Source organism: Chiloscyllium plagiosum, unplaced genomic scaffold (assembly GCF_037043375.1).
Source record: "Chiloscyllium plagiosum isolate Xiang-an unplaced genomic scaffold, Cpla_swu_hap1 HiC_scaffold_9, whole genome shotgun sequence".
In the NCBI taxonomy this organism is placed as follows: domain Eukaryota; kingdom Metazoa; phylum Chordata; class Chondrichthyes; order Orectolobiformes; family Hemiscylliidae; genus Chiloscyllium; species Chiloscyllium plagiosum.
Window position 1 is genome coordinate 61,497,203 of NW_028270147.1, and position 27,422 is coordinate 61,524,624.

Consider the following 27,422-nt stretch of genomic DNA (forward strand, 5'->3'; position numbering starts at 1 on the left):
AAGCTCAGATTGATTTGACTGTACTTCCAAGACTGACCATGGCAAACTCTTCAGAAAAGGCCCAGCGCCTGAACTTACTATGCCAACAACTCCTCACTTATTGGCCTAATAAAAACATCATTCAAACATTAGTATGTTTTTCAAGTGCATGCAATGTGTTTGCCATGTAAAATGTGGTCACAGTTGATGGAAATGTAGCACTGTGCCAAACAGAGCCATGTTTCTTTTGCCGCTTTCACACTTTTTTGCTACAGACACAGACTGGTGAGCCCTATTTTCACTAGACTTTTCTTTCTCAGCCACAAGCTGGCTTACATTTCTTTCTGTTCCTCTCAATCAGAAACTGTGGTCTGTCCCTGCTAATTTGCTACCTCAGGAGGAAAAAAAACTGCAGCATAAGCCTACCTATAACATGCAAACAGATACGCTGATACCTGTATTACTCTTGTTCAAATGTGTGAATGGAGATTCCAAGGAGACATTGTGTCCAGTAACCATAAAGGCACCTGCTGTTGTAGAAGTTCAATCTCAAGTGAAGAGAAAGAAAATGGCTGGCCCAGTCATGTACTTAACTACAGCGGAGAGTGAAATCCCAAGTTTTTGCTATCCAGCTTTTCAAGCATCAGGTTTCTGAATTGACAGAAATTAATTGGCATGGGGAAGTTAATAAAGCATGTTGGGTAATTAATAAAACACAAATACATGAATTTAGGCTTCTCACCATCCGAGGAGAGAGAATTTAATTACAACAGTTTTGCTCATTGGCGAGAATGTGATTTTTGGCCACTCTCCCAATTAATTCATCACACTTGCCATTATTCTCACCACTTCAGGGAGGAGAAAATTAGAGTGAAACAAAAACGCAACAGAAATCTGCATCTCTGAAAAATGGTAATACAGAAAATCTAGGAATTTATTATTACATATTCAAAACAAAACTTGAAAAAGAAAAAGGAAGAAAAGTTACAACTACTACTGGAAAATAGATAAAATTTCAGTTCAAAAGGAAGCCTAATCTTGATTTGGCTATGACGTCCTATCCGCTAATAAGGCTTACACATGAATATAGGCACTAAACGTAAATACGAAAGAGGAACATTAACATTGAGTTGTGCTCTAGCAAAGTCAATTCTGAAGGATATCAAAGAGAAAGCTAATGAAAAAATTTGAAACTGTTTTTGGCTTTCTGTCCATTGCTGATGAATTAAATCAGCACAAGCTCCTCTGGAGTGCAGAGACTATAAATCAAGGTTGTTCACAAACTACAAAATGAACCCCTGCTCCCTAACAATATTGCCTGAAAAAAAAAGTTAGAAAACAGCTTCACAATTCTCCTAAATAGAACTACACATACCATTGTACATTTCCTTACACTGCAATGATTCATTTAGAAGACGAATTGCATGTCTACATTTTCCATGCCGAGTTGCTATGGGAAATGTTACTGATGTCAGGGGCATTCTCTAAGTTGGGAGTAAAATATGTAATTAAGGGAGTGGTTTACTCTATAGTTAGCCGTAGCTCATGACACTGGGTGTTTCAAATGGGAAGATCCTGTCCTGAATTCTAAACTTTGAAAAGATCAAAACATTCACAGAAAAAAAAATTACCAGGGTTTGTGTCATATCATAAATGAACCAACACCAAAAGGATTAACAATAAAGTTGTATCTAACTATTACAGGGAAACAATGAAGTAAATGCAATGTTCATTAGCTTCCTTTGTGAAGGCCTAATTATGTTTCCAATTACAGCAAATCTATAGCAGCTTTTTTTATTTGGGACTGTATGGCAACTCATGACCGAATATTATATGGAATGTCCCAGACTAAACGCAGGATTCTCATTGAATTATTACTCAATTCTTTGAGCAATTAGATTTAGGAGGCAAGTAAATTGCTGCATCTTTTAAGTTTGTCAAGTTGCAGCTTCAATAAATTTTACAATACGTGGGACAGTTTCAAAAGTTATGCAGATGCTTCAGTTTAAATCAACATTGCTGCACTTATTTGCAAATTGCAATACTGAACTCTAAAAATGGTTGTATGGAGTCACATAACAGTTGCCTTCAAAGCACCTCATGTATCACCATCTTGACTTAAGCAGACACTAGGAGGAACATCACAGAAATTTTGAACATTGGAAGACATGTGGATAATCAGTTACAATCTGGAATGACAGAGAAAGTTCAAGGGGTTGAATAGCTTATTCATACTTCTATGTTTCTACCTTATTCAAAAAAAGTTTTCTTGGCCAATTAAACAGGTGAACAAAAACATGTCAGATGTGGATCCCTATAATTCTAGGGTGACAGTTGAAGAAGGGCTTACGCCCGAAACGTCGATTCTCCTGCTCCTCGGATGCTGCCTGGCCTGCTGTTTTTCCAGCATGACATTTTTCAACACTTTGGAATAAGGTAATTTGAACGTGCAAAACTCAATATGACCACTAGAGGTAGCAAATACATTCATATAAAAACAAAGTTTCTGAAAAGAAATGGCAGGTCACTAACTAATGTTCTTTCGTATTTTATGATTTCAGGTATTGATGACCTGTATAGGATTTGCAGAATTTTGTTTTATTTCAGATATTTAGCATTTGCAATGTTATTTAGCTTCCTAAATTATATAAATATCCCTTCCCTGTTTCTGTACAATTTGTAGTAATAACATAGCATTAAGTGAAATATTTAGCTTTGCATTTAGGAAAAAAAAGATATCTTCCTCTATTTCACCAATCATACTTCTGTTGGTAGGACAGGACAATATTGAACAAAATTCTGCTTTATGTCCACAAATACAATATTAGAATTTTTTTAGTGTCATTCCAAAAGGTAATAGGGAATGTTTCATACCAAAGCCTATTAGTTAGAATCAAAGCTTTGGAGATTCGAGGTTAACATTAGGAATGATCACAAAACTAGTTTAAATAATGGGATATAATACAAAGAGGAATTATTTCAAATTGGAGCAGTGGAGAAGGAAACATGCTGAATACATATTGCTGGAAAAAGTCAAAATATCACTAAACCTATAATAGCCAAAAAAATCAGTTTTTGCCTATCCCAACTGTTTTGATTAGTTTAAGTGGAGCATCAGTTGATGGGTTTAGGTGATACCTGGCACACACAAACACGTATCAGGCACAGAGAGGGCTGGAACACAATGACGTTCATTGGCCTGCCAAGGTTTGATGCCAGTGGTAATGGGATGACGACACTGGTCATGTTATTGTTCTCCACCAACATTCTTAACAAGTCTGTAGAGCTCCCAACATGGTCTTTGGACTTGGCATGTTGACAGCCTTGGATCCCTTTCCAAAAAGTTAGTCATACTTGTACACTTTTTTCCCTCTCCCAACAAGTCAGACAAAGTTAGTTTCACTGTTGTATACACAAATTTAAACACATTGTAGTGAAATTCCATAGGCTAAAAAGAATGATTACACAGTCTTACCAATCTTGGTCCACAGGTGTAATAGCTATTGTTGGGGGTGCTCGCAATGGTAAAGTCGTAGGTCTTGGCATGCTATCTCTTTCTGGAGTTCTTGCTCTTTCCCCCTGCCTCCAAGCCAATGGTGGCAATTGAAGATTACCAGAGAACCGTCTTCTTCCCCTTCGTAAATCCACTCCGATTATGGTTCCAGATGAAGTGTAAGATTTGCTAAGACCATACTCTGGGGAATCTTTGCCACTCTAAAAAAAAAAAAGATAATTTTTTTTAAAAAATACAAGGCATAGGAAAACAGATTATGTTTAATTTTTGAAAGTACTCTTTCTTGAATTACATGCTGGACAGCTATAAATATTGTTACCATGTTTTTATTTAGTTTTCACACAATTAAGTATTATTTGAAGTGACATTAAATCAAAAACAACAAATTTCAAAGAAAATGTATAAACCTCAATAGTTACAATTATATAGAAATCCTTACACTCCACTTAGTAAACCAAGTGCAACAGACTTCACTGTTTTGTATTATCCACCTAGGCACCCTCCAATTTGGTACATTCCATGTGATATTAAGAAACAGCATGAGACACTGGATACTACAAAGACTATGGGTCATTCTGGCAACAGTGCTGAAGACTTGTGTTTCAGATCCAGCAGAGTCTCTCGCAAAGCTGTTCCAGTAAAGTTACAACATGCACACTGACTTAGCAATCTGGGAAATTCCCCAGGTATGTCCTATCCACAAAAGGTAGAACAAATCTAACCTGGTTTAATTCAGATAAATGCGAGGTGCTGCATTTTGGGGAAAGCAAATCTTAGCATGACTTATACACTTAATGGTAAGGTCCTCGCGAGTGTTGCTGAGCAAAGAGACCTTGGAGTGCAGGTTCATAGCTCCTTGAAAGTGAAGTCGCAGGTAGATAGGAAGTGAAGGCGGCATTTGGTATGCTTTCCTTTACTGGTCAGAGTATTGAGTACAGGAGTTGAGAGGTCATGTTGCGGCTGTACAGACATTGGTTAGGCCACTGTTGGAATATTGCATGCAATTCTGGTCTCCTTCCTATCGGAAAGATGTTGTGAAACTTGAAAGGGTTCAGAAAAGATTTACAAGGATGTTGCCAGGTTGAGCTATAGGGAGAGGCTGAACAGGCTGGGGCTGTTTTCCCTGGAGCGTTGGAGGCTGAGAGGTGACCTTAGAGGTTTACAAAATTTTGAGGGGCATGGATAGGATAAATAGACAAAGTCTTTTCCCTGGGATAGGGGGAGTCCAGAACTAGAGGGCATAGGTTTAGGGTGAGAGGGGAAAGATATTAAAGAGACCTCAGGGGCAACTTTTTCACGCAGAGGGTGGTAAGTGTATGGAATGAGCTACCAGAGGATGTGGTGGAGGCTGGTACAATTGCAACATTTAAGAGGCATTTGGATGGTTATATGAATAGGAAGGGTTTGGAGGGATATGGGCCGGGTGCTGGCAGGTGGGACTAGTTTGGGTTGGGATATCTGGTCGGCATGGACAGGTTGAACCGAAAGGTCTGTTTCCATGCTGTACATCTCTATGACTCTATGGTCAAGTACCACCAATCAATGTCTGTTAATAATCAGCAAAATGATGGTATGTGTTGTCAACAGTGCTATCAAGTGGTACTTATTTGACAATACTCTCTCCCATCAGGCTGAAGATATAAAAGCTCGAATCTGTTCATAAATGCATTCAAAACCAACTTATTCCCTGCTATCATCAGACTTTGGAACAGACCCCTCAAATGTTAATGTTGATCTTTGTTTTTGCACTTTGTGGCAGTAACACGATATTCTGCACGCTTATCTGCTACCATGATGCACTTTGTATGGAACAATCTGCCTGTGTAGCATACAAAACAACACCTTTCCCTGTATTTCGGTACATGAGACAACAATAAATCAAATTCAAACTCAAAACAGTAACCTGCTCACTGATGTTCAGCTGGTGTTCTGCCAGGTCCACTAAGCTCCTGGCCTCATTACACTCTTGGTCCAAACATAGACAAAAGTAGTAAACTCAAAAAAGGGGAAGTGAGGACAACTAACCTTGATATCAAAGTTGCATTTTGATCGAAAATGGCACCAAACAACCCTAACAAATACACAGCAAACAGGAATCAGGAAAAAAGCAGCACTATTGGTTGGAATAATACACGGCACAAAGGAAGCTTTTTGCACCTGCTAGAAGTCAATCAAAATCAGTCACAGGACATCACTGTATAAAGTCCTCAGGGTACTTTCTCAAGCCCAACCATTTTCAGCTGTTTCAAGAAGACCTCCCCTCCATCAAAAGATCAAAAGGTGAGAAAGTCCACTGAAAACTGGCAATGTTCAGCACTATTCTGGAATTCAGATACCAAAGCAGCCATGTCCAAATGAAGCAAGACCTGGACAACATCCAAACTCAGACAGACAATAAAGGAGTAAATAACATTTAAACCATCTAAGTGCCTGACAATGACCATCTCAAACAAGGCAGAATCTAATCATCACCCCATAATAATCAATGGCATTATCGTCACTGAATCTACCACAAATGAATAAGCTGATAGTTACTACTGAGGAGAAACAGAACTAAAGTAAACATAAATTCTGAGGCTGCAAGAGCAGTTCACAGGTTGGGGATTAACACTGCAAGTAACTCACCACATGACTGTATACAGCTTGTTCACTATCTGCGAGGTATAAATCAGGAGTTTGGATGTGGATCTCGAACAATATTTAAGAAGCTCGATATCATCCAATATAAAGCAGGTACTTGATTTGCACAGTATCTAACACCTTCAACATTTCCTTAATCAAATCATGCACAGTAGCAAAACGGTGTACCATTCATAAGGCATACTGCAACAGCTTAACAAAATTCTTTAGACAGCATTAACACCTAAAGGGCAAGAGAAGCAGATACATTGGAACATCACCACCTTCACATTTGCCTTCAAGTCACACAGCATCCTGATTTAACTATAGCACTGTTCCTTAAATGGTCTTTGGACCAAAAATGTGGACTTCATTCATATCAGCACTGTGGATGAACCTACAACACGTGGACTGAAGCTGTTCAAGAATAAGTTAACTTGTGTCATAAAGACTGATGAACTCACTAATACATTCTCAATAGCAATAAAGGAATGGTCAATAAATGCTGGTCTAGGCAGTGCCCACACCCACACCCATGAAAAAGTACTTTCTGAGAACATATATTCCTATACTTTCCTGTTAATTTATTTCAGTAATATTAATTTATTTCAGTAATATTAATTAAAACAACTTTATATTGATGGCACACAATCAAATCCTTTAATTGTTCTAAATTACCTTAATCAAAAATAACTTGTTTCACTAAAATGATGCTAAACTTTACTCCAACAACGATTGGCTGCAGAATGGAGTACAAGTCACAGAGACTAACAAGGTTAAATTACTTTACATGCAGGTAATCCTTTTCAATCATACAACAACTGAAATCACGAGGTAATCTTTGTACTCAAACGAGCAAGCTTTTTTTTAAAAAAGGTATTAGGAAAAGTGGAAAATACAGAAAAGGATTAAATTTAGAGAATAATGTATTTCAAACAAATGGGAGTATTGAAAAGTGTTTTTAATGATGCACAGGAAAATATAAGATAACAGCTTGACAATTATGATAGGAGTCTCATGCTGTTTGCCTTGTTAATGGGTAAAACTGAACATATGTTCTGTCACCTGGACCTGTGCAACTAAAAGTAGAAAACCACATGTTTGTGTCATGGGTATCTTGCTACTCCTCAGGGTCTATTAATGAAGTATTTTCAAAAGAAGCAACGTGATGATTAGTCGTGAAATTAAACTAGTTAACTTGTGTCATAAAGACTGATGAAAAATTTGAATCTTGCTCAAATGAGGAACTTTTGGATTTTAAATGTTACATATCATAATTACAAATAAACATACTCTTTGCCCTCAAAAAAATAAGTTTGCAAATATTGTGATATTATTCCCTCAGAAGAAACTATTGTAGATTGTAACCAAACATTTGAAAGTTTGTGTTTCTCAATATAAATGCCTGCTTTAATCCCTTACACTTCTCCTAATCCTGGCTTTGTATGCAATAAGATAACTTTAATTTCTTTTGGCTATTTTGTTGTCAAAAGAATTCTTATCTCTGACTAGCTAAACAGTCTCTACTGCATGCTACCTTCACAGACCCAAGAGATCAGATGTCGAAGCTACAGAATTCAAACCGTAATTGGAAAGTTCAGTTCCACATGCTGAGGCCTGCTGAAACACTTTTCTCAATGGGAAGAGTGATGCTGTTACACCTCCACTAATCCAGATCAATAATCCATCAGAATTGTATTTTTAGAATCAAAAGCATCATTTGAGAACTACATTTCTAGAACACTCAACAGAATGGTATATTTTGCTATTCCTTTTGCAGCTATTACATAACTAATCCACAAACGGCTTGGAAAAAACATTTCCCAGACCAACAAATTTTAAGCTTTCAACTGAGCTAAAATCAGTAGCTTCAATCAGAACAGGTAGTACAAGTTGTCTCAAGAAAAATCAGATCTGCTCCTAAAATCCTTAGGTCTTTATTCCTTCATCTTCAAGATGTCTGCCCCTTTGATGACATTTAGAAAGATTAAGTAAAGTTCACTTTCTTCGGCTTGCTTGGATTTGTCCCACTAAAATATACTATGCCCCTATCAAACCACTGTACCATTCATTTAAAGGAAACAATTGTTAAACTTAGACTGCATCTATGACTTTGGAAGCTCTTGCCAAACCAGAGATTCACATTGTTATCTCAGACATGGCCAATGGCATGGCAAACCAGTTATCACTGTTACCTTCCTTGAAACCATATTTTCAAATTACTGAAATCATCTTTATTTTGACTCTAACATTTTAAAAATTTTGCTAAGACTTACACTTCTGACCAAGTTACAATAAAATAGATTTCCATCCAACAATGGTAATGATTATCCATTTTGTGATAAATAATTCTAACTCCACTTTGATTGATGACCAGGTAATTCCATCAGCAATTCATTTTCAAAACTTAGTTACATGTTAATTATTTTCACAACAATTAGTTCCTAGAGTAACGTGCATTTATAGCACAGAGGGTAGCCATTTGAAACACTACATTGAGAGGCTGCCCCAGTTTGACTTTCCATTGTTGAGGCCTACCTGAAGCAGAAGACATCATTTCCCAGAGTTAGAGAGATGTTCAGGACGGAAACAGACCAGCCTGTCCAACTCATCCATGCCAATCAGATGTCCAAAATAAATCTAATCCCATTTGCCAGCATTTGGTCTGTACTCCTCTGAACCCCTCCTGTTCATATCTCCATCCAGATACCTTTTAAATGTTGTAATTGTACCAGTGTCCACCACTTCCTCTGGCAGCTCATTCCATACAAGCACCACTATCCAAGTGAAACAATAGCCCCTTGGATCCCTTTTAAATCTTTCCCCTCTTACCTTAAACCTATGCCCTCTAGTTTTGGACTCCAATACCCCAAAAGAGACCTTGAGTATTCACCTTATCCATGCCCCTCATGATTTTATAAACCTCTAAGGTCATCCCTCAGCCTCCAATGCTCCAGAGAAAACAGCCCCAGCCTATTCAGCCTCTCCCTTTAGCTCAAACCCTTCAATTCCAGCAACATTTTGTAAATCTTTTCTGCACCCTTTCAAGTTTCACAACATCTTTCCAACAACAGGGAGACCAGAATTAAATACAGTATTCTAAAAGTGGCCTACTAATGTCCTGTACAGCTGCAACATGACCTCCCAACTTCTATACTTAATACATCAACCAAAGGCAAGCATGCCAAATGTCTTCTTCACTGCCCTGCCTACCTGCAACTCCACTTTAAGGAACTATGAATCTGAACTCCAAGGTCCCTTTGTTTGGCAACACTCCTCAGGACCTTACCAGTAAGTGTAAGTCCAGTTCTGATTTGCCTTTCCAAAGTGTAGCACCTTACATTTATCTAGATTAAACTCCATCTGCCACTCCTTGGCCCATTCTGATCAAGGTCCCATTGTACTGAGGTAACCTCCTTCATTGTCCACTACATTACCAATTTTGGTCTCATCTGCAAATTTACTAAGCATGCCTCCTATACTCTTATCCAAATTATTTATATAAATAACCAAAAACTGTAGAACCAACAACTATCCCTGCAGCACACCACTAGTCACGGGCCTCCAATCCAAAAAGCAATCCTTCACCACCAGTGTCATTTACCTTCTAACCAATTTTGTATCCAGAAGGCTAGTTCTCCCTGTATTCCATATGATCTAATCTTGTCAACCAATCCTCCATATGGAACTTTGAACACCTTACAGAATTCCATATAGATAACATCCACTGCTCTATCTTCAATCCTTTCATTAGTTCTTCAAAAAAAAAACTCAATCAAGAAACTGAAACATGATTTTCCATGCACAAAGCCTAGCTGACTATCGTTAGTCAGTCCTTGCCTTTCCAGATACATGTAAATCCTGTCCCTCAGACTCCCCATCAACAACTTGCCCATCACTCATATCAGGCTCGCTGGTCTATAGTTCCCTGGCTTTCCTTACCACCTTAATCAATGGCACCACATTAGCCAACCTCCAATCTTCCGGTATCTCACCTTTGGCTATCGATGATCCCAATATCTCAGCAAAGGGGCCCAGCGATCACTTCCCTAGCTTCCCAGAGTTCTAGAGTACACTAATACATCAAAATTTGCCTTCCTACAAGTTAGAATTCTGATTGAGAATGGACATCAACAGGAAAGACAACCCTGTGGTCCAATGATCAGTGGAAGGGGTTTCCTTCCAATCATTGAGGTCTGCTACCTTCCATATTTATTACTATTGTTACGGATACATCCATAACAATAGATTCTGACCTCTTCTTATAGTCACAGCATTTATAATGGTTAGTCCAATTCAGTTTCTGGGTCAATGGTAAACTCCAGGATGGTTATCGGTTGGAGTGAGGGAGGGTTTCAACTGATGGTAAAACCATTCAGTCAAGAGTAAACGGTTAGATTCTCTTCTGCTGGAGGGCATCATTGCCTGGAACTTGTAAAATCCTCAATTTTACTCATCATTTATCAATCCATTGATGGGCATGGGTTGCTTCAATGTTTAAGGAGTTGTAATTAGTGCTAAATATTAAGCAATTATCAACAAACATCCCAATTTCTGATTTTATGATGGATGAAAGATAATTAACAAAGGAGCCATAAATGGATGGGCCCTGAATACAACTGAGTAACTCCTGCAGTAATACTCTGACTGAGATGATTGATCTCCAACCACCTGCCTTTGTTCTGAATATGAATCCAACCAGTGAAATGGGTTCTCCCTGAAAGCTCTGTTTTGCTGGGGCACTGGTGTGTGAAATGCAGCCTTGATGTCAAGGGTAGTCATTCTTACATTGCCCCTGGAGTTGAACTGTTTTGTCCATTTTTGGGACCAAAGTTATGACAAGGTCAGGAGCTGAACAGAGCCTGGCAGAACTCAAATTCAGCATCTAGGAGCAGGTTATTCCTTTTAAAGTGGAATTGTTATTGCCTTTTAATCCTTGCAGCTGTCCTTATATTCCAGAAATCAGGAATTCAATTTTTAAAAAGAATCTTGAACATGACTATGAAACGTGTGGATTCTTAAAAGGGATGATAATATATCTTTCTTGCATGTATCTAATTTTAATAAATTAGAAGGGTAAAAGTGTGTTTCAAAGACAACCAGTAACTTTGTTATGGACTGGGTCATATAAATTTAAACCAAGAAACCTTATTTCACAGGAATTTCCACTTCGCTCACTAGGGGGCACTGACATAACATCCAAGGCCTTTTAATGCTCAAGACGACAGTTCTACATACTGTTCTTGCATTTCAAACTGAAAGTGGTTTGTTACTGTATTATTAGTAACATATGGTTATAAATTTAGGTAGCATAAGTATTGCTCCCAACTTTGCAGGCTGCAATTCTCGTGGTTGGGTTCAGGTCTGTTTGTTGGATAAAACATTCAGATCCAGTTCACTGTTATACTGTAACATTTTCTGGCAGTGATGTCACAACTGAGAGTTTATTTCCCTTAGAGGCTCTTTAGTTTCCTCAACTTGTGTCAGAGAAGATTATTTCTGTCAGAAATTCTCTCCTGTCGATATTCTAATGAGGGTACACTCACATGTGATCCTTCCATTTCCACATATGTTTTTAGATAACCTCATCATTTTATCAGATTTAATTTTAGAGAGTAAAGTTGACTGTGCTGCTTGAGTAGTCCTTCCTCAAAACAGCTGAATTGAATGCATCAAGAGCCTATTATTGTGGTGTCAATGATATCAGAGGATCAGATTTTTAAAGATTTATCCACAGTTGGAAGACATTGAATAATTACTCCAAACATGCGCAAACAGAAGAATCATCTTATCTCCTAGTTGTGAGTAGTTAGCAAACATCAATGTAACTAATCTTAAGTGGTGTACCTTTAACTCAGCAAACATTCATTGGAGATCGAGGAAACCTCTCATTTTGAGTCAAGTTATGTTTTGACCACAGATATTTGGCTTCTGAGCTAGTTGATATTCTTCAACAATCTGTAGAATTCTAAAAGGAAAGCTTGCATTTCTGTTCGGCAGTGACAAGTATTGGTTTCTGGTTGTAACGCCTGTTTCACATTGTATTGATCACTGTATTTTAAGATTCTCAATATGATCTTAAATTATGTTCTACGTCTCCTATGCAGTCCTCTGTTAAATGGCTGTAGTTCATGATCCTCAGCCAAGAGATTTTCCCAGATAAGAAACTTGAAATTATGAGAATAAAAATTAATGTCTATGGTATTTGCCATTTTTGGTTTAGAAGAGACACTTAGTGCCCATAAGAAAGTTTAATTTGAGTGTTCCAAAAGTGGGATATCAGAGTCATAGAAATGTACAGCATGGAAACAGACCCTTCGGTCCAACCTGTCCATGCCAACCAGACAGTCCCACCTGCCAGTACCCAGCCCTATCCCTCCAATCCTTCCTATTCATTTGCCCATCCAAATGACTTTTAAATGTTGCAATTGTACCAGCCTCCACCACTTCTTCTGACAGCTCATTCCATACACGTACTACACACCGTAAAAAAGTTGCCCCTTAGGTCTCTTTTATATCTTTCCCCTCTCACCCTAAACCTATGCCCTCTAGTTCTGGACTCCCCCACCCCAGGGAAAAGACTTGGTCTATTTACCCTATCTATCTCTCACTCTCAATTTTGTAAACCGCTATAAGATCACCCCTCAGCCTCCGACGCTCCAGGGAAAACGGCTCCAGCCCAGCCTGTTCAACCTCTCCCCATAGCTCAAATTCTCCAACCCTGGCAACATCCTTGTAAATCTTTTCAAGTTTCACAACATCTTTTCAATAGTAAGGAGACCAGAATTGTATACAATATCCCAACAGTGGCCTAACCAATATCCTGTACAGCCACAACATGACCTCCCAACTCCTATACTCAATACTCTGACCAATAAAAGAAAGCATACCAAACGCCTTCTTCACTATTCTAATCTACCTGCGACTCCACTTTCAAGGAGCTATGAACCTGCACTCCAAGATCTCTTTTTTCCAGCAACACTCCCTAGGACCTTACCTTTAAAAGGTGTATAAATCCTGCTAAGATTTGCTTTCCCAAAATGCAGCACCTCGCCTTTATCTGAACTAAACTCCATCTGCCACTTCTCAGCCCATTGGCCCATCTGGTCCAGATCCTGTTGTAATCTGAGGTAACCTTCTTTGCTGTCCACTACACCGCCAATTTTGGTGTCATCTGCAAACTTACTAACTGAACCTCTTATGCTCGCATCCAAATCATTTATATAAATGACAAAAAGTAGAGGACCCAGCACCAATCCTTGTGGCACTCCACTGGTCACAGGCCTCCAGTCTGAAAAACAACCCTCCACCACCCTCTGCCTTCGACCTTTGAGTCAGTTCTGTGTCCAAATGGCTAGTTCTCCCTGTATTCCATGAGATCTAACCTTGCTAATCAGTCTCCCATGGGGAACCTTGTCGATCACCTTACTGAAGTCCATGTAGATCACATCTACCGCTCTGCCTTCATCAATCCTCTATGTTACTTCTTCAAAAAACTCAATCAAGTTTGTGAGACATGATTTCCCACACAAAGCCATGTTGACTATTCCTAATCAGTCCTTGCCTTTCCAAATATGTGCCCACCACTGACGTCAGGCTCACTGGTCTATAGTTCCCTGGCTTATCCTTATCACCCCTCTTAAAACAGTGGCACCACGTTATCCAACCTCTAGTCTTCCGGCACCTCACCTGTGACTATCGATGATACAAATATCTCAGCAAGAGGCCCAGCAATCACTTCTCTAGCTTCCCACAGAGTTCTCGGGTACACCTGCTCAGGTCCTGGGGATTTTATCCACAATTATGCATTTCAAGACATCCAGCACTTCCTCCTCTGTAATACGAACATTTTGCAAGGTGTCATCATCTATTTCGCTACTTTCTATATCTTCCATATCCTTTTCCACAGTAAGTACTGATGCAAAATACTCATTTAGTATCTCCCCCATTTTCTGCGGCTTGACACAAAGGCTGCCTTGCTGATCTTTGAGGGGCCCTATTCTCTCCCTAATTACTCTTTTGTCCTTAATGTATTTGTAACAACCCTTTGGATTCTCCTTAACTCTATTTGCCAAAGCTGTTTCATGTCCGCTTTTTGCCCTCCTGATTTCCCTCTCTAGTATATTCCCACTGCCTTTATACTCTAAGGATTCACTCGATCTATCCTGTCTATACCTTACATCTGCTTCCTTCCTTTTCTTAACCAAACCTCATTTTCTTTAGTCATCCAGCATTCCCTATACCTACCAGCCTTTTCCTGACAGGAACATACTTTCTCTAGATTCTTGTTATCTCATTTTGGAAGGCTTCCCATTTTCTAGCCGTCCCTTTACCTGTGAACATCTGCCCCCAATCAGCTTTTGAAAGTTCTTGCCTTATACCATCAAGATTGGCCTTTCTCCAGTTCAGCACTTCAACTTTTAGATCTGGTTTATCCTTTTCCATCACTATTTTAAATCTAATAGAATTATGGTAGCTGACTCCAAAGTGCTCCCCCACTGACACCTCAGTCACCTGCCCTGCCTTATTTCCCAAGAGTAGGTCAGGTTTTGCACCTTTTCTAGTAGGTACATCCACATACTGAATCAGAAAATTTTCTTGTACGCACTTAAATTCCTCTCCATCTAAGCCCTTAACACTATGGCATTCCCAGTCTATGTAATGAGTTGGCCACAAACAGCTGTCTTGGTATTCTGGGTTCTCTTTCAAAGATGCTTACCAATCTGAGGTTCAATGGTTGTGCAACTGTCAAAAACATTTCTTTGGAAATGTCCCATATTCTTATAAAAGTTGCATTATGATTATGCTGGATTTGATTCTGCTTTTTTAAAGAAAACTTTATATCTCAAATAATAACTTGAAGCATTCAAGGATATGAAGACATTTTGTGTTGTTTATCCTGTAAAATTTAGGAAATTTTGTACCTGAGAAAGTTGAAAAAGCCTGATGAGCTTCTTGAGCTAGATTGGCTTTCTGCTCCCATCATTCTCACTATTTTCAGGTTTCAGCTTCTACCATTATCTAGATAGCTCCTTCCTATAACATATTTGCAAGATGGACCAGAAATTCCAATGACAATTTTGTTACAAATTACTTCGGGCTATAAATCACTAATCAAAAACTTCTTACAATGTGTAAAAAGTTCTCCTGGGATCTTTACCTTGTATATTTGAGTAATAGTTACATTTTTTGACTACTTAAGGTTAAATTTATTGCATTGACTATTACATGGATACTACGAGTGGCTGAAATTCATGCCCATCAAAATTCATACCGTATCATTAGGAGAAGCCCAAATGGTCTCCACACAAATAAAGAATCAATACACAATGAATTACGTAATTCTGAAAACTCGAAGCCGATTGTGATGGCTGGCACATTGACTCTAATGTTGATGTGTTATCTGGGAAGAACTAGGGTCGACATTTACACAAGATAGATGGAATATTCCAGATTTTTTGGCCAAAAATAGAGGGTCAATTTATAAGAGATCAACTGTTACTCGAGTATATACTTTTTTTTTTAAAATTGAACTTGCTGTCATGTTATACGAAATGGTACTTGATGCAAAGTAATTGTCAAATGCTCCTCCTAAATTATGAAAGGTATCCATCTCTTTTACATTACAATGTTTTAAAACATGATCTATCAGATCTAGAGAGTAGGTAATTGCAGTCACTTGCTCTTCCCTTTGCTCTTCCTGTAATCCTGAAGTATTGTGTATCATGAGAATTTTCTCTTTCATATTTCAGTGTGAAGAATTTGAGATTTTGAATCGGCATGGATGTCTTTATCCTTTGTCATTATAACAGATGAACATAAGGAACAAGAACAGGTATAGGCCATTTGGCCCCTTGAGTGTGCTCTGCCATTCAATAAGATCTTTTTGTGGACTCAGCTCTACCTACCCACCTGCTCACCATAACCCTTAATTCTTCTACTGTTCAAAACTTTACTTTACCTTAAAAACATTCAACATGAGCCACAACTGCTTTACTGGACTGGAACTTCCATAGGTTCACAAAAAAAAAAGTTACTACTCCACCCAGTCCTATATCTGCTCCCCCTTACTTTGAGACAATTTCTCCCTAATTCTAGTTTCACCTGCCAGTAGAAACAAGCTCCCTACTTCTATCTTATCTATTCCCTTCATAATTTTATATGTTCCTGTAAGATCACCCAACATACCCCTCCCATTCTTCGCAATTCCAAAAGGTCTAGTCCTAGTCTACTCGATCTCTCCTCTAAAATCAACACTCAACTCCAGAATCAACTTAGTGAACCTCCCCAGCACTCCTTCCAAAGCCAGTACATCCCTTCAAGGAATGAGACAGAAACTGTACACAACACTCCAGGTGTGACCTCACCAGTACTCTACACAGCTGCAGCAGAGCTTCCCTGTTTTTAAATTCCATATCTCTAGCAATGGAAGGACAATATTCCATTTACCTTCTTCTTAGTTACCTGCTGCACCTGCAAAATCAAGCTTTTGTGATTCATGCACAAGAACACCCAAGTGCCTCTACACAGCAGCATGCTGCAATTTTTCACCATTTAAATAATAATCCATTTTGCTTTTATTCTTACCAAAATGGTTGACTTCACATTTATCAACATTGTATTCCATCTGCTAGACCCTGACCAATCACTAAATCAATGTGCCTCTGCAGACTTCTGATGTCCACGACACACTTTGCTCTACCACTCAGAGTTATAAATTACAGAAACAGATCCTTTGGCCCAACCAGTTCATACCGAACATAATCTCAAACTAAACTAGTCCCACCTGACCGCTCCCGGACCATATCCGTCCGAACCTTTCTAATTCATGTTTCCACAATAATTGTGCCTGATTCCACCTTTTCCTCAAGAAATTCATTCCACACTCAAAACACCTTATGAAAAACTTTGCCACATGTCTTTTTTAAAATCTCTCTCTACTCACCTGAAAAATATGCTCATGCTCCCCAGTCTTGAACTTCCCTATCTTGGGGAAAAGATAACTACCATCAACCCTATGTATATTCCATTACTTTATAAACTTCTCTCAGGTGAACTTTGATACACTACACTTGGTCCCAAACTGCAAACCATCTACATAAATTGTAAACAATTGCAGTCCCAACACTGATTCCTGAGGCACACTAGCCACCTATCGTCCATCAGAAAAACACCCACTATCATCTTTTGCTTATTTAAATGATTCACTTGAAAGCTATTGCAGGAATTTTTAATCTTTTGTCGATTTAGTTGCTTTTACTATTCAATATTTTAAATTTTACAAGTAGTTGATTTGTATTAAAAGTTGTTTGCTCCAGCAAGTTTTGAAAAATTGCAATTATGTTCTTTAATTACTGGATTGTGAAGATGAATGGTAATAAAGATTCATCAAAAGATTGTGGTTTTGATATTTATCAACTTCTATCTTGTTACCTTCTCCTTAATTTCTGTTAAAGTTGAAAAACTACTGAATGTTTCAGAATTATTCTCTCATTTATAGAGAATTGAAAATCCCAAGATAAAGATTATTTTGCACTTACTCCCCTTCTGAGTGGTGTGCACATTCTTTCTACCAATACAGATGATTCATGCCATTTCTGCTCCTTCTGTGTACAGTTTGACTTTTTTAAAAAATGGCATCATGTGGTTATCAATATTGAAAAAATTTCCAAATAAAAATTTTTTTCTTCAAAACACTGATTTGCAATAAATTCTTCTCCTTTTTGTTTTTTTTCGGTATTTGAATTGCAAAGCCATGTTGACAATCTTCTTAGCAGATACCCTTATTTTCCATGATTTCTTTTGTAGATTTTCATAATAAATCTAAATGCTCATTTACTAATCAAAGCAATTTAAGCCTTCTTTTATAATTTCTAAGCTTAGAATTGTGCTTTAAGTATAAATATTTTCACCCCTGCTCCATGGGACTTAACTCACATTGGATGTCTGATAACAGCTGCTCTATCCCAGGTATACGATTTGGAGTTTGCTCCATATTGCTACGTAAAGCCATGTACTATTTTAGCTTTGTTCAATATTTTTCACTACTCTCTGGCTGTCTTAAATTTTAAAAGTAGTAAGACTGGCTGTAAAAGTTTCAGTATTACTGCTCTTTTGCCTGCTGACTGCTGCATTTGTGAAGGCTGATAGGCTGAGTAAAGATCTGACTTTTGGATAATAAGTCAATTCTCCTGCTCCTCAGATGCTGCCTGACCTGCTGTGCTTTTCCAGCACCGCACTCTCGATTCTGAGTTCCAGCATCTGCAATCCTTAATTTCTTCCGAGCAAAGATCCAGCCAGTTTTCAGGCTGGAATCTTTTTCTCCTTTGTTCTCATCCGAAAGCCAGCACAGATGCGATGGGCAAATGGTCTCCCAATAGACTAACTATTCTACAACTCCATTCTATTATATGACTCTAATAAACAACAGACAGAAAAATGGAAATTTTGCCAGGTTTCCAATCTTGGTCTGCATCACTATTTGCATGCAGTTTGTAAGGTGTGCTGACAACTGCGCAAGCAGGGAAAAGTCCTAGCTGGATGCCAAGATAGCAGTGGAAAAACATGGCAAATTTTCCCATCGCAATCCTGCCCAATAATAGTGAGATTGCAAGTGAAATATCCTGCCATTTTCAACAAGAGGAATGTGAACACACATGTTCATTTTAGTTTATGTCCCTTCCTAGAAATGTACTCATTTCTAAAAATTAAAATTTCCATTTCTAGTAATGCAAACCTAAAGACATTCCGAAAAGGCTGCAAAACCTATTTTTAAACTTTGATCACCCAGCTGTGCTGTCTCAAAATGTTCCATGTTAAGGGGAATATAAAAACATCTGCATTGCTCTAGAGTTTTTGAACTTAGTTTCACAATGATGTCAATGCATAAAATTTTAAAATTCCAACTATTGTCACAGGAATTAAAAATGATACTCATGGTGGTTCCATAGGAACATTCCAGAAATCCCACAGCTGAATTGAGAGCATTAAGAATAGCAACACGAATAAGCCATTTGGTTACTTAGGTCTACCCCACCACTCAGTAAGATCATGGTCGATCTGACCCAGGTTTCAACTCCTGTTTTGTGCCAGCTCCCTCTAGCCCTCAACTGTTTGGTATTTCAAGAATCTTAGTATGTCCTGTGTAAATACTTTCAGGATCCAGCCTCTATGATTTTCTTGGTTACAGAATTTCAGACATTCAATATACTGTGGGAGAAGAAATCCCTTTGCATCTCAGTTTTAAGTAACTGTTCTCTTATTCTGTAACTATTTCAAGAATCTCCCATGAGGAGCAACATCTTCCGTCAGTCCACTCAATGTTTTACGTTTCAATAAAATCACCCATCATTTTTATGAACTCTAAATGGATGAAGGCCTAACCTCTACAGCTGTTTTTGATAAGTTAAGTTCATCTTGGAAATCAAACTAGCAACTCACTTTTGAACGGTCTCCAATGCCAGTGTATCCTTTCTTAAATAAGGTTAGTATTCCAAGTCGAAGAGTGTGGTGCTGGAAAAGCACAGCTGGTCAGGCAGCATCCAATGAGCAGAAGAGTTGACATTTCCAGCTTAAACTCATGAGGAATGAGGGGTGGCGGAAGTGGGCAGAGGGATAAATGGGGATGGGGGGGGGGGGGGGAGGGGTTGGGAAAAGAAGAGAAATGGGGGAAGGTACCTGAGAATGTGATAGGTAGATGAAGTTGGAGGGGGAGATGATAGGTGGGAAAGAAGATGGACAGGTAGGAAAGGTCAAAAAAGGGCAGTGCCAGGTTAGAAGGTTGAATCTGGGGCGAGGGGGAAAAGAAGAAACTGGTGAAATCCACATTGATCCAGTGTGTTTGGAGGGTCCCAATTTGGAAGATGTAGCATTTTTCATTCATGCATTAGGTGGTAAGGGTTTGCTTGTGGTGGCCCAGGATGTGCATTCCCTTGGCGGACGGGGAGGGGGAGTTAAAGTGTTCAGCCATGGGGTGGTGGGGTTGTTTCATGTACGTCCCAGAGATGTTCTCTGAAGCTTTCCGCAAGTAGGTATCCTGACTCCCCAGTGAGGCGAAGACTACAACAGGAGCAATGGATACAATAGATGGTGTGTGTGGAAGTGCAGGTAAGTCTCTGATGGAGAAGGCTCCTTTGGGGCCTTGGATAGAGGTGGTTGGGGGTGGAGGAGAGAAGGTGTGGGCATAGTTTTTGCAGTTCTTACAGTGGATGGGAAGGTGCCGGAAGAGAAGGGCGGGTTGGTGGGTGGCGTGGACCTAACGGGAGCTGAGGAAGGAATGGTCTTTACGCAATGCAGATGGGGTGGGGAGGGAAATAATGTCTCTGGTAGTGGAGTCCGTTTGTAGGTGGCAGAAATGGCAAAGGGTAATGCGATGTATCCAGAGGTTGGTGGGGCCAAAGGTGAGGACCAGGGGCGTTCAGTCCTTGTTGCAGTTTGAGGGGTGGAGTTCAAGGACAGAGGTGCAGGAAGTGAATGAGATGCGCTGGAGGGCATCATTGACCACGTGGGAGGGGAAATTGCAGTCTTTGAAGGCGGCAGCTGTCTGGTGTATTCTGTGGTGGAATTGGTCTCCTGACAGAAGCGGAGGAATTGGGAATAAGGGATAGCGTTTTTACAGGAAGCAGGGTTGGAGGCGGTGTAGTCCAGGTAGTTGTGGGAGTCAGTGGGTTTGTAGTGGGAAAGGATGGTGTCAAGGTACATCAAGATGAGTTCATTGGGGCAGGAGTATCCGGGGCAGTCAGGTTTATGAATTTTGGGTAGGAGGTAGAACCAGGTGGCCTGCGGTTGCTGGACTATGAGGTTGGAGGCTGTGGGTGGGAGATCCTCTGAGGTGATGAGGTTGTGAATGATCTGGGAGATATTATTTGGTGTGGGGAGGTGAGGTCCTAGTCAAGGGGGCAGTAGGTGATGGTGTCTGGGGGTTGGCGCTACCCTCCAAGGCCCCAAAGGAGCCTTCTACATCCAGAGATTTACCTTCACTTCCACACACATCATCCACTGTATCCATTGCTCCCGATGTGGTCTCCTCTACATTTGGGAGACAGGATGCCTACTTGCTAAACACTTCAGAGAACATCTCTGGGACATATGCACAAAACAACCCCACTCCACCCAGTGATTGAACACTTTCTCTCCCCCTCCTATTCTGCCAAGGACATGCAGATCCTGGGCCTCCTCCACTGCCAAACCCTGACCACCTGATGCCTGGAGGAAGGAGGCCTCATCTCCTGCCTTGGGAACCCTCCAACTATACGGGATCAATGTGGATTTCAGTTTCCTCATTTCCCTACTCTTTCTCCACCCCCCAACCTCCACCACATCCCAGATCCATCGTTCCAATCTGGCACCGTCCTTTTAACCTGTCCATCTTCTTTCCAAACAATCCACCCTCCTCTCTGACCTATCACCTTCACCCCCCCCCCCCCAAACCTCATCTACCTATCGCATTCTCAGCTACCTTCCCCCAGCCCCACCCACCTCCCATTTATTTCTCAGCCACCTTGGGCCATCCCTCATTCCTGAAGAGCTTATGCTCAAAATGTTGACTCTCCTGCTCCTTGGATGCTGCCTGACTGGCTGTGCTTTTCCAGCACCACACTGACTCTGGATCTCTAGCATCAGCAGTCCTCATTTTCTCCCAGTATTCCAAGTCCACACTCATCAACACCCAGTTTCATTGTAACTGGACTTCCCACTTTTTAAACACTAACCTGCCAGCAATAAAAGTGAAAGTTCCACTAGCCTTTTAATTATTTGTGGCACAAATGAGTTAACATTTTGTGTTTCATGCCGAAAAACATCCATAATCCCTCTAAGCAGCATTTTTTTGAATTTATATTCTGCCTTTGGTGATTCTTCCTAACAAAGTGCATTACCTCACTTTCTTACATTAAACTCCATCTGCCAATTTGTGCTCACTCACACCCTATCGATAACTGCTCATAGATTCTTTACATCCTCATCACAACATGCCCTCCCATCTATTCTTGTATCATCAGCAAATTTAGACAGATTGTGTTATGTCCCCTCCTCCAAATCATTAATAGGAACAGTAAATAATTGAGGGTCTGAGACTGGTCCTTGTTGCAGTTCACTAGTTATTCCTTTCCAACCTGCCAAAGAACCATTCATCTTGATCCTCTGCCATGTGCGTGCTAATCAATCTTCAATCCATGTTAATACATTATCCCCAAGTAGAGAGATCATATCTTGTGCAAAAACCTTTAACATGACACCTCTTCAATGCCTTCTGGAAATCCAAATACACTATATCTACCCTTTTATCAATTATGCTTCAAACATGATTTCCCTTTCACAAAACCATGTTGACTCATTGATTGCATTATGTTCTCAGCATTCTGCTATTTCTTTCAAAATAATAGATTCCAGCACTTTTCCAAAAATGGTAAGCCAATGGGCACAGGTTCCTGCTTTCTCTGTCTCTATCCCTTCTTAAATAGGAGTGTACGTTAGTGGGTTTTTCAATCTGCTGGAATCCTCTGGGAATTCAATGGATTCTGTAATATTTTGACCCATGTTTCCACTATCTCCACAGCCATTCTCCTTAAACAGGCTAGATGAGAAGGCTGAACAACCTGTGGTTAAGGGCAATCAAGGAGAGAATCCAATCCAAAGCCACAGCATTCAGAGTGGTGAAAACTCATCTATCCTGTTGCAAATGCTGCAAATGTTCAGGTAAGGAGATTCAAGTTTTGACTTTTTAATCCTACTCTGGTTCTAATTCCTGCTGTGCTATTTTATATATCCTGTTCCTCTTTCAGTTCCAGTTTAAATGGGATTTGTCTCTTGATTAACTTGCATCCTTGCTCTCATGTATCTGATTTTTTTTAAAAAAGAAACTTGAGTTCAATTAAAACCTACTCTGTACCAATTAGTTTAAAGCCCTATCTATAACTCTAGTTATACAATTTGCCAGGAGACTGGTCCCAGTATGGTTCAAATAAAGCCATGCCTAATGGAACATCTCTCCCTCCCCAGTGCAATAATCAGAAACCATTTCTTCCACACCAATCTTTGAGCCATACATTTACCTCTCCAATCTTATTTACCTTAGGCTAATTTGCAATATGGCTTGGAGTAATTTGGAGCATTTATCTTTGTGCTTCTTCTCCTTAACTTAGCCCCAAGCTGCTCATAATCCCTAGAACGTCTTTCCTAGTCCTAGCTGTCATTGGTACCTACATGGACCGTATCTAAATCCTCCCTTCCTTCTCAATTGCTCCCCAGGCCAGGGTTTGGCTACAGTACATTCTCTTGCTTCCTCTAAATCATTAACAAATATTGTAGACTGTTGTGATCTCAGCACTGCTCCCCATGAAACTCCACTAGTTACAGATCATTAAGCTGAAAAAGAACCATTTATTCCAACCCACTGTTTCCTGCCCATTACACAATTCTCTATCCATGCCAATATATTAACTCTCAACACTGAAGTGTTATCGTATGCCTTAAGTGTTTAAGTTACCTTACCAAACCTGGAAGTCCAAATCCAACACATCTACTTGTTCCCCTCTACCAACTCCATCAAGACTTCCTCAAAAAAAAAGTTAGTCTGAAATTATTTCCCTTTCACAAAGCTGCAATGGCTCTACTTGATTAGATTATAATTTTCCAAATGTGCTGCTATTATCTCCTTAAGAATGGATTCCAATACTAGTCCTAAAATACATGTTAGGCTAATCAGCCTACAGTTACCCATTTTTGGCTCCCTCCCTTTTTTGAATTCCCTAGTACCTCTCCAGAATTCATGAATTTTTGGAAAATTGTAACCAACGCATCCAATTTCTCTGTAGCCATCTCATTTAGGATCATAGGATGCAAGCCATCAGGGCCAGGGGACCTATCTGCTGTTGCTCCATTAGTTTGCCAGATAATATTTCTCTAGTATAGTGATGGTGATAGTACTTAATTCTTCCCAGATATTTCTCAGTAAAAACTGATAGAAGATATCTTGTTCACTCCACTGCCATTTTCTCATTCCCATTAACTATCATTTCAAATTCATTTTCTAAGGGGCCTATGAACACTTTGACCTCTCTCTGCTCTTTTTATAATACGTAAATAAGCTCTTATCAGGTTTGTTCCTCACTAGATTGCCCTCATGGCTTTTTTTTTCCCCCCTGTCTGTATTATGTTTTTAGTCTTCCTTTGTGGGACACTGAATTTATTCCTGTCTTTGGGGCTATTATGTGGCTTTGGCCTCTTTATACACTTTCTTTCAACTTAATACTCTCCCCAACTTGCTTGGTTAGCCATGGTTGGTTTATCCCGGAGTCTTTCCTTCATACTAGAATGTATTTTTGCTTAGAGTCATGAACTACCTTCTGAAATGTCCGTGTCTGCTTGCTTACAGTTATCCCTGCTAATCTATTCCGCCAGGTCACTTTAGCCAATTCAATCCACATTTCATTGCAATTCAATTTAAGTTAACAATTGTTTCCAACCCAAGTTTTTCACTCTCAAACACGATCATATTCTATCATGTTAGGATCACTACTTTCTAGAGAATCTTTTGCATCTAATTCTTTCAGAATCCATTCATAATATTTTCTTTAAATACCTTATGCAAACATAAGAAAAATGGCATACAGGTAAAAATCTATCCACACAATTGTAATATTTTGAGAGAGTTACAACACACACACTTCACATCCTACCCAAAACCATGAAATAAATTAACAGAATTTATTCTCTAACCCATGTAAACATCTAAGGCTTGTCACCTAATTGGTGGTCCTGATTTTCACATTTTTCAAGACAGGATTCCTTCAAGCACAATGTCAATAAATCGTCACTGACTACAAGAGGTTGCAGCCTTTTTCAGTGTCCACTAACATCTGGGAAAGGAGTGCACTTCCAAATTAAATCTAGATCTAGCCTATTATTACACATCTTGAAAATGTTCCTTTCCACTGCACCCTGGCTTTCCCTATTTTTTTTTTAAAAAGGAAAGAATTATAAATTGGAGCAGGTTATTGTGTGTTATACTTTATTAATCTCAAAGCAGATCACCCTCAAGTCCACACTTTTCTGACAGGTGGACTCTTAGCTTATTTTGATAAGCAAGAAGCTCTCAGGAGTTACTTAGTCCTTTGGAGATAATTAGCTACCTCTATTAACCCTCAGTTAGAAAGATTCTATTAAAATATTCTTCCCCAACCTTTCAACTTTTGTCCATAATGTGTCACCCTCAATAACGAGAAACTTACCTGGATAAAAAAGTTTGATAATTCCCTTCAAATTTTACAAGTTTCAAATAGGCAATCTCAAATGCGCTTTTCCAAGCAAAATAATCTCTCCTTCCATAAGTCTCTCTTATAACTTAAACTCCTGATAAGAAAGAATTGCCTTTACTGTTCTTGCAAATGATAATGCTCGTTTAGTTACATGAGCTTTCTCTTCCAGCTACTGTGTCTTCTTGCATGTCTGATTGCAACAAAATCCTATGATTCAGCATACTGGGATCAGCACTGCAGGCACCTCTGACTTGTCTAGCTGGTTTAGAATATGCATTGTATTTGAAATGTTCATCCTGCTGTAAGCGAGGATCTTGTATATCTGCTTGACTGCAGTATGAAGATGCTGCTGAGAGACAAGGAAGAAAGGCAGTAGTTATTTCAGTAGCTATTTCTTCACTGGTTGTGGATCATTAACATAGTGAAAGATTAATGTACAATGCAGGTATCATGGGTGGAAATTCAGCTGCGATTTGCATTGATCTGGTGAAAAGAATCACAAAACAAAAATCACAATGATGGAATGGCTTTATAGTTACTGCAGAGATACTGGGATGGGGTAGCATTCTTACAGCATGAAGGGTATTATGAAGTTTCGCATTGACTAGATATTGGGCAGCCTTTTTCAGAACAATGAGAGCTTGAGTTTGCTATTGTTTGACTCTGCAATTCATGTGAACATTGAATCAGTTGCTGTTTTTTGACTTAGCAATACATTGCTGTGTGACAAGTAACTTCTGACCCTAGGAAAGATACAGAGCTTAAAGCATTTAAGGTGTCAATGACATTGCTTGCCTGGAGCTCTAGCCATACAATATTTTGCAAAAGCTTTCTGGCTAGTTTGAAGGAAGTTAACCTACATAGCCATTATGTATGACTGCTGGTTAATAGGGAAAAATCAAGTTGTCCAATTTGCAGAATCGATGTGAATTTGGATCAGTCTTGTTCAGCATAAGAACTACTAGAAGAGTCATGAGTTAGTGCAATAAATACATTATCAGAATATATGCCTTTCTGGAATTCAATGTCAGCATATTAATGAATTTTATTTAAAAAAGACACAGTTATTATACTTCGAACAAAAGTAGATTTATGTCTGTAGAGCACCAAGAGTTAGAAGTATTTTTTATTTGCAGGCCATGAAAAAGCAGCAACACATTTGTTAAGACTATAGAATTAAGAGAATTCCAGGGCTTATCTCAAAAAGGTATACAATATAAAAGTCTGTGATGCAAGTAGTTCAAAGGTCAAAATCTAGAGACATTAGGATTACATGGACACCTCTATGAAGTATCAGTGTTCAAACATGAAGGCAGCCTTGGAGAATGATGACTAAAAGGCTTCGTTAGGCAGTGACCCAGAGTTCCAGGTTAACATGGAGGTCACTGTGCAAATCCCACCATTACAGCTGGTGGATTTTAAATTCAAATCAATAAAAACCTGGAATATAGAGCTAGTCATCAGTGATATTGTTAATTGTAGTAAACTAGATGGGTTGTTAAAAATATCCTTCAGGAAAAGAAACACACAAAATAACTCTTACAACACTGATGAGTCTACCCTACATGGAGTTCCAGATCTCCAGTCACAGGTTTGACTGTCAAAGGCTTTCTGAAACAGATTAGCAAGCCATTCCATTCAAACGTAACTGCGGATGTGTGGATAGGCAACCAACATTGGCCTTGCCAATAGCATCCAAATCCTATGAAAGAAAGAACAAAGCAAAATGAAGTCTGAAGAGTTCAGCAGCATATCTTCTCTTACCATGTATTGTAAATAGTTATGTTTAACAAAAACTGAAAATGCGCATTCAGATTAACATAGACCTCACTCTACTGCAAGGTTGAGGAGTCCTAGAGGCATGGACTTAGAAAAACACCTGAGAGAGCCAAAAGTGAAGCCCACAACATCAAAGCACTAGCAGGTAAACCTCAAGGCTCGACCAGTGATCAAAACACAGAAGGCAAAATGCCGGATGATACACTGAGCATATCAGGTGACAGGTACCTATGAGTATAGGCTTCAAATTTCAAACATGGCACCAACTATAGAGC

General features: G+C 39.3%; 1 protein-coding gene across 1 annotated transcript in view; it reads right to left on the bottom strand.

Moving 5' to 3' along the window:
• The window catches only part of pde4ba (phosphodiesterase 4B, cAMP-specific a), a 629,074-nt gene that overhangs the window by 436,677 nt on the left and 164,975 nt on the right, over positions 1-27,422 (bottom strand). Inside the window, exon 3 of the mRNA XM_043699422.2 lies at positions 3,455-3,693. Within this exon, the coding sequence (XP_043555357.1) occupies positions 3,455-3,693 (239 nt within the window). The remainder of the gene's footprint in view (positions 1-3,454; positions 3,694-27,422) is intronic.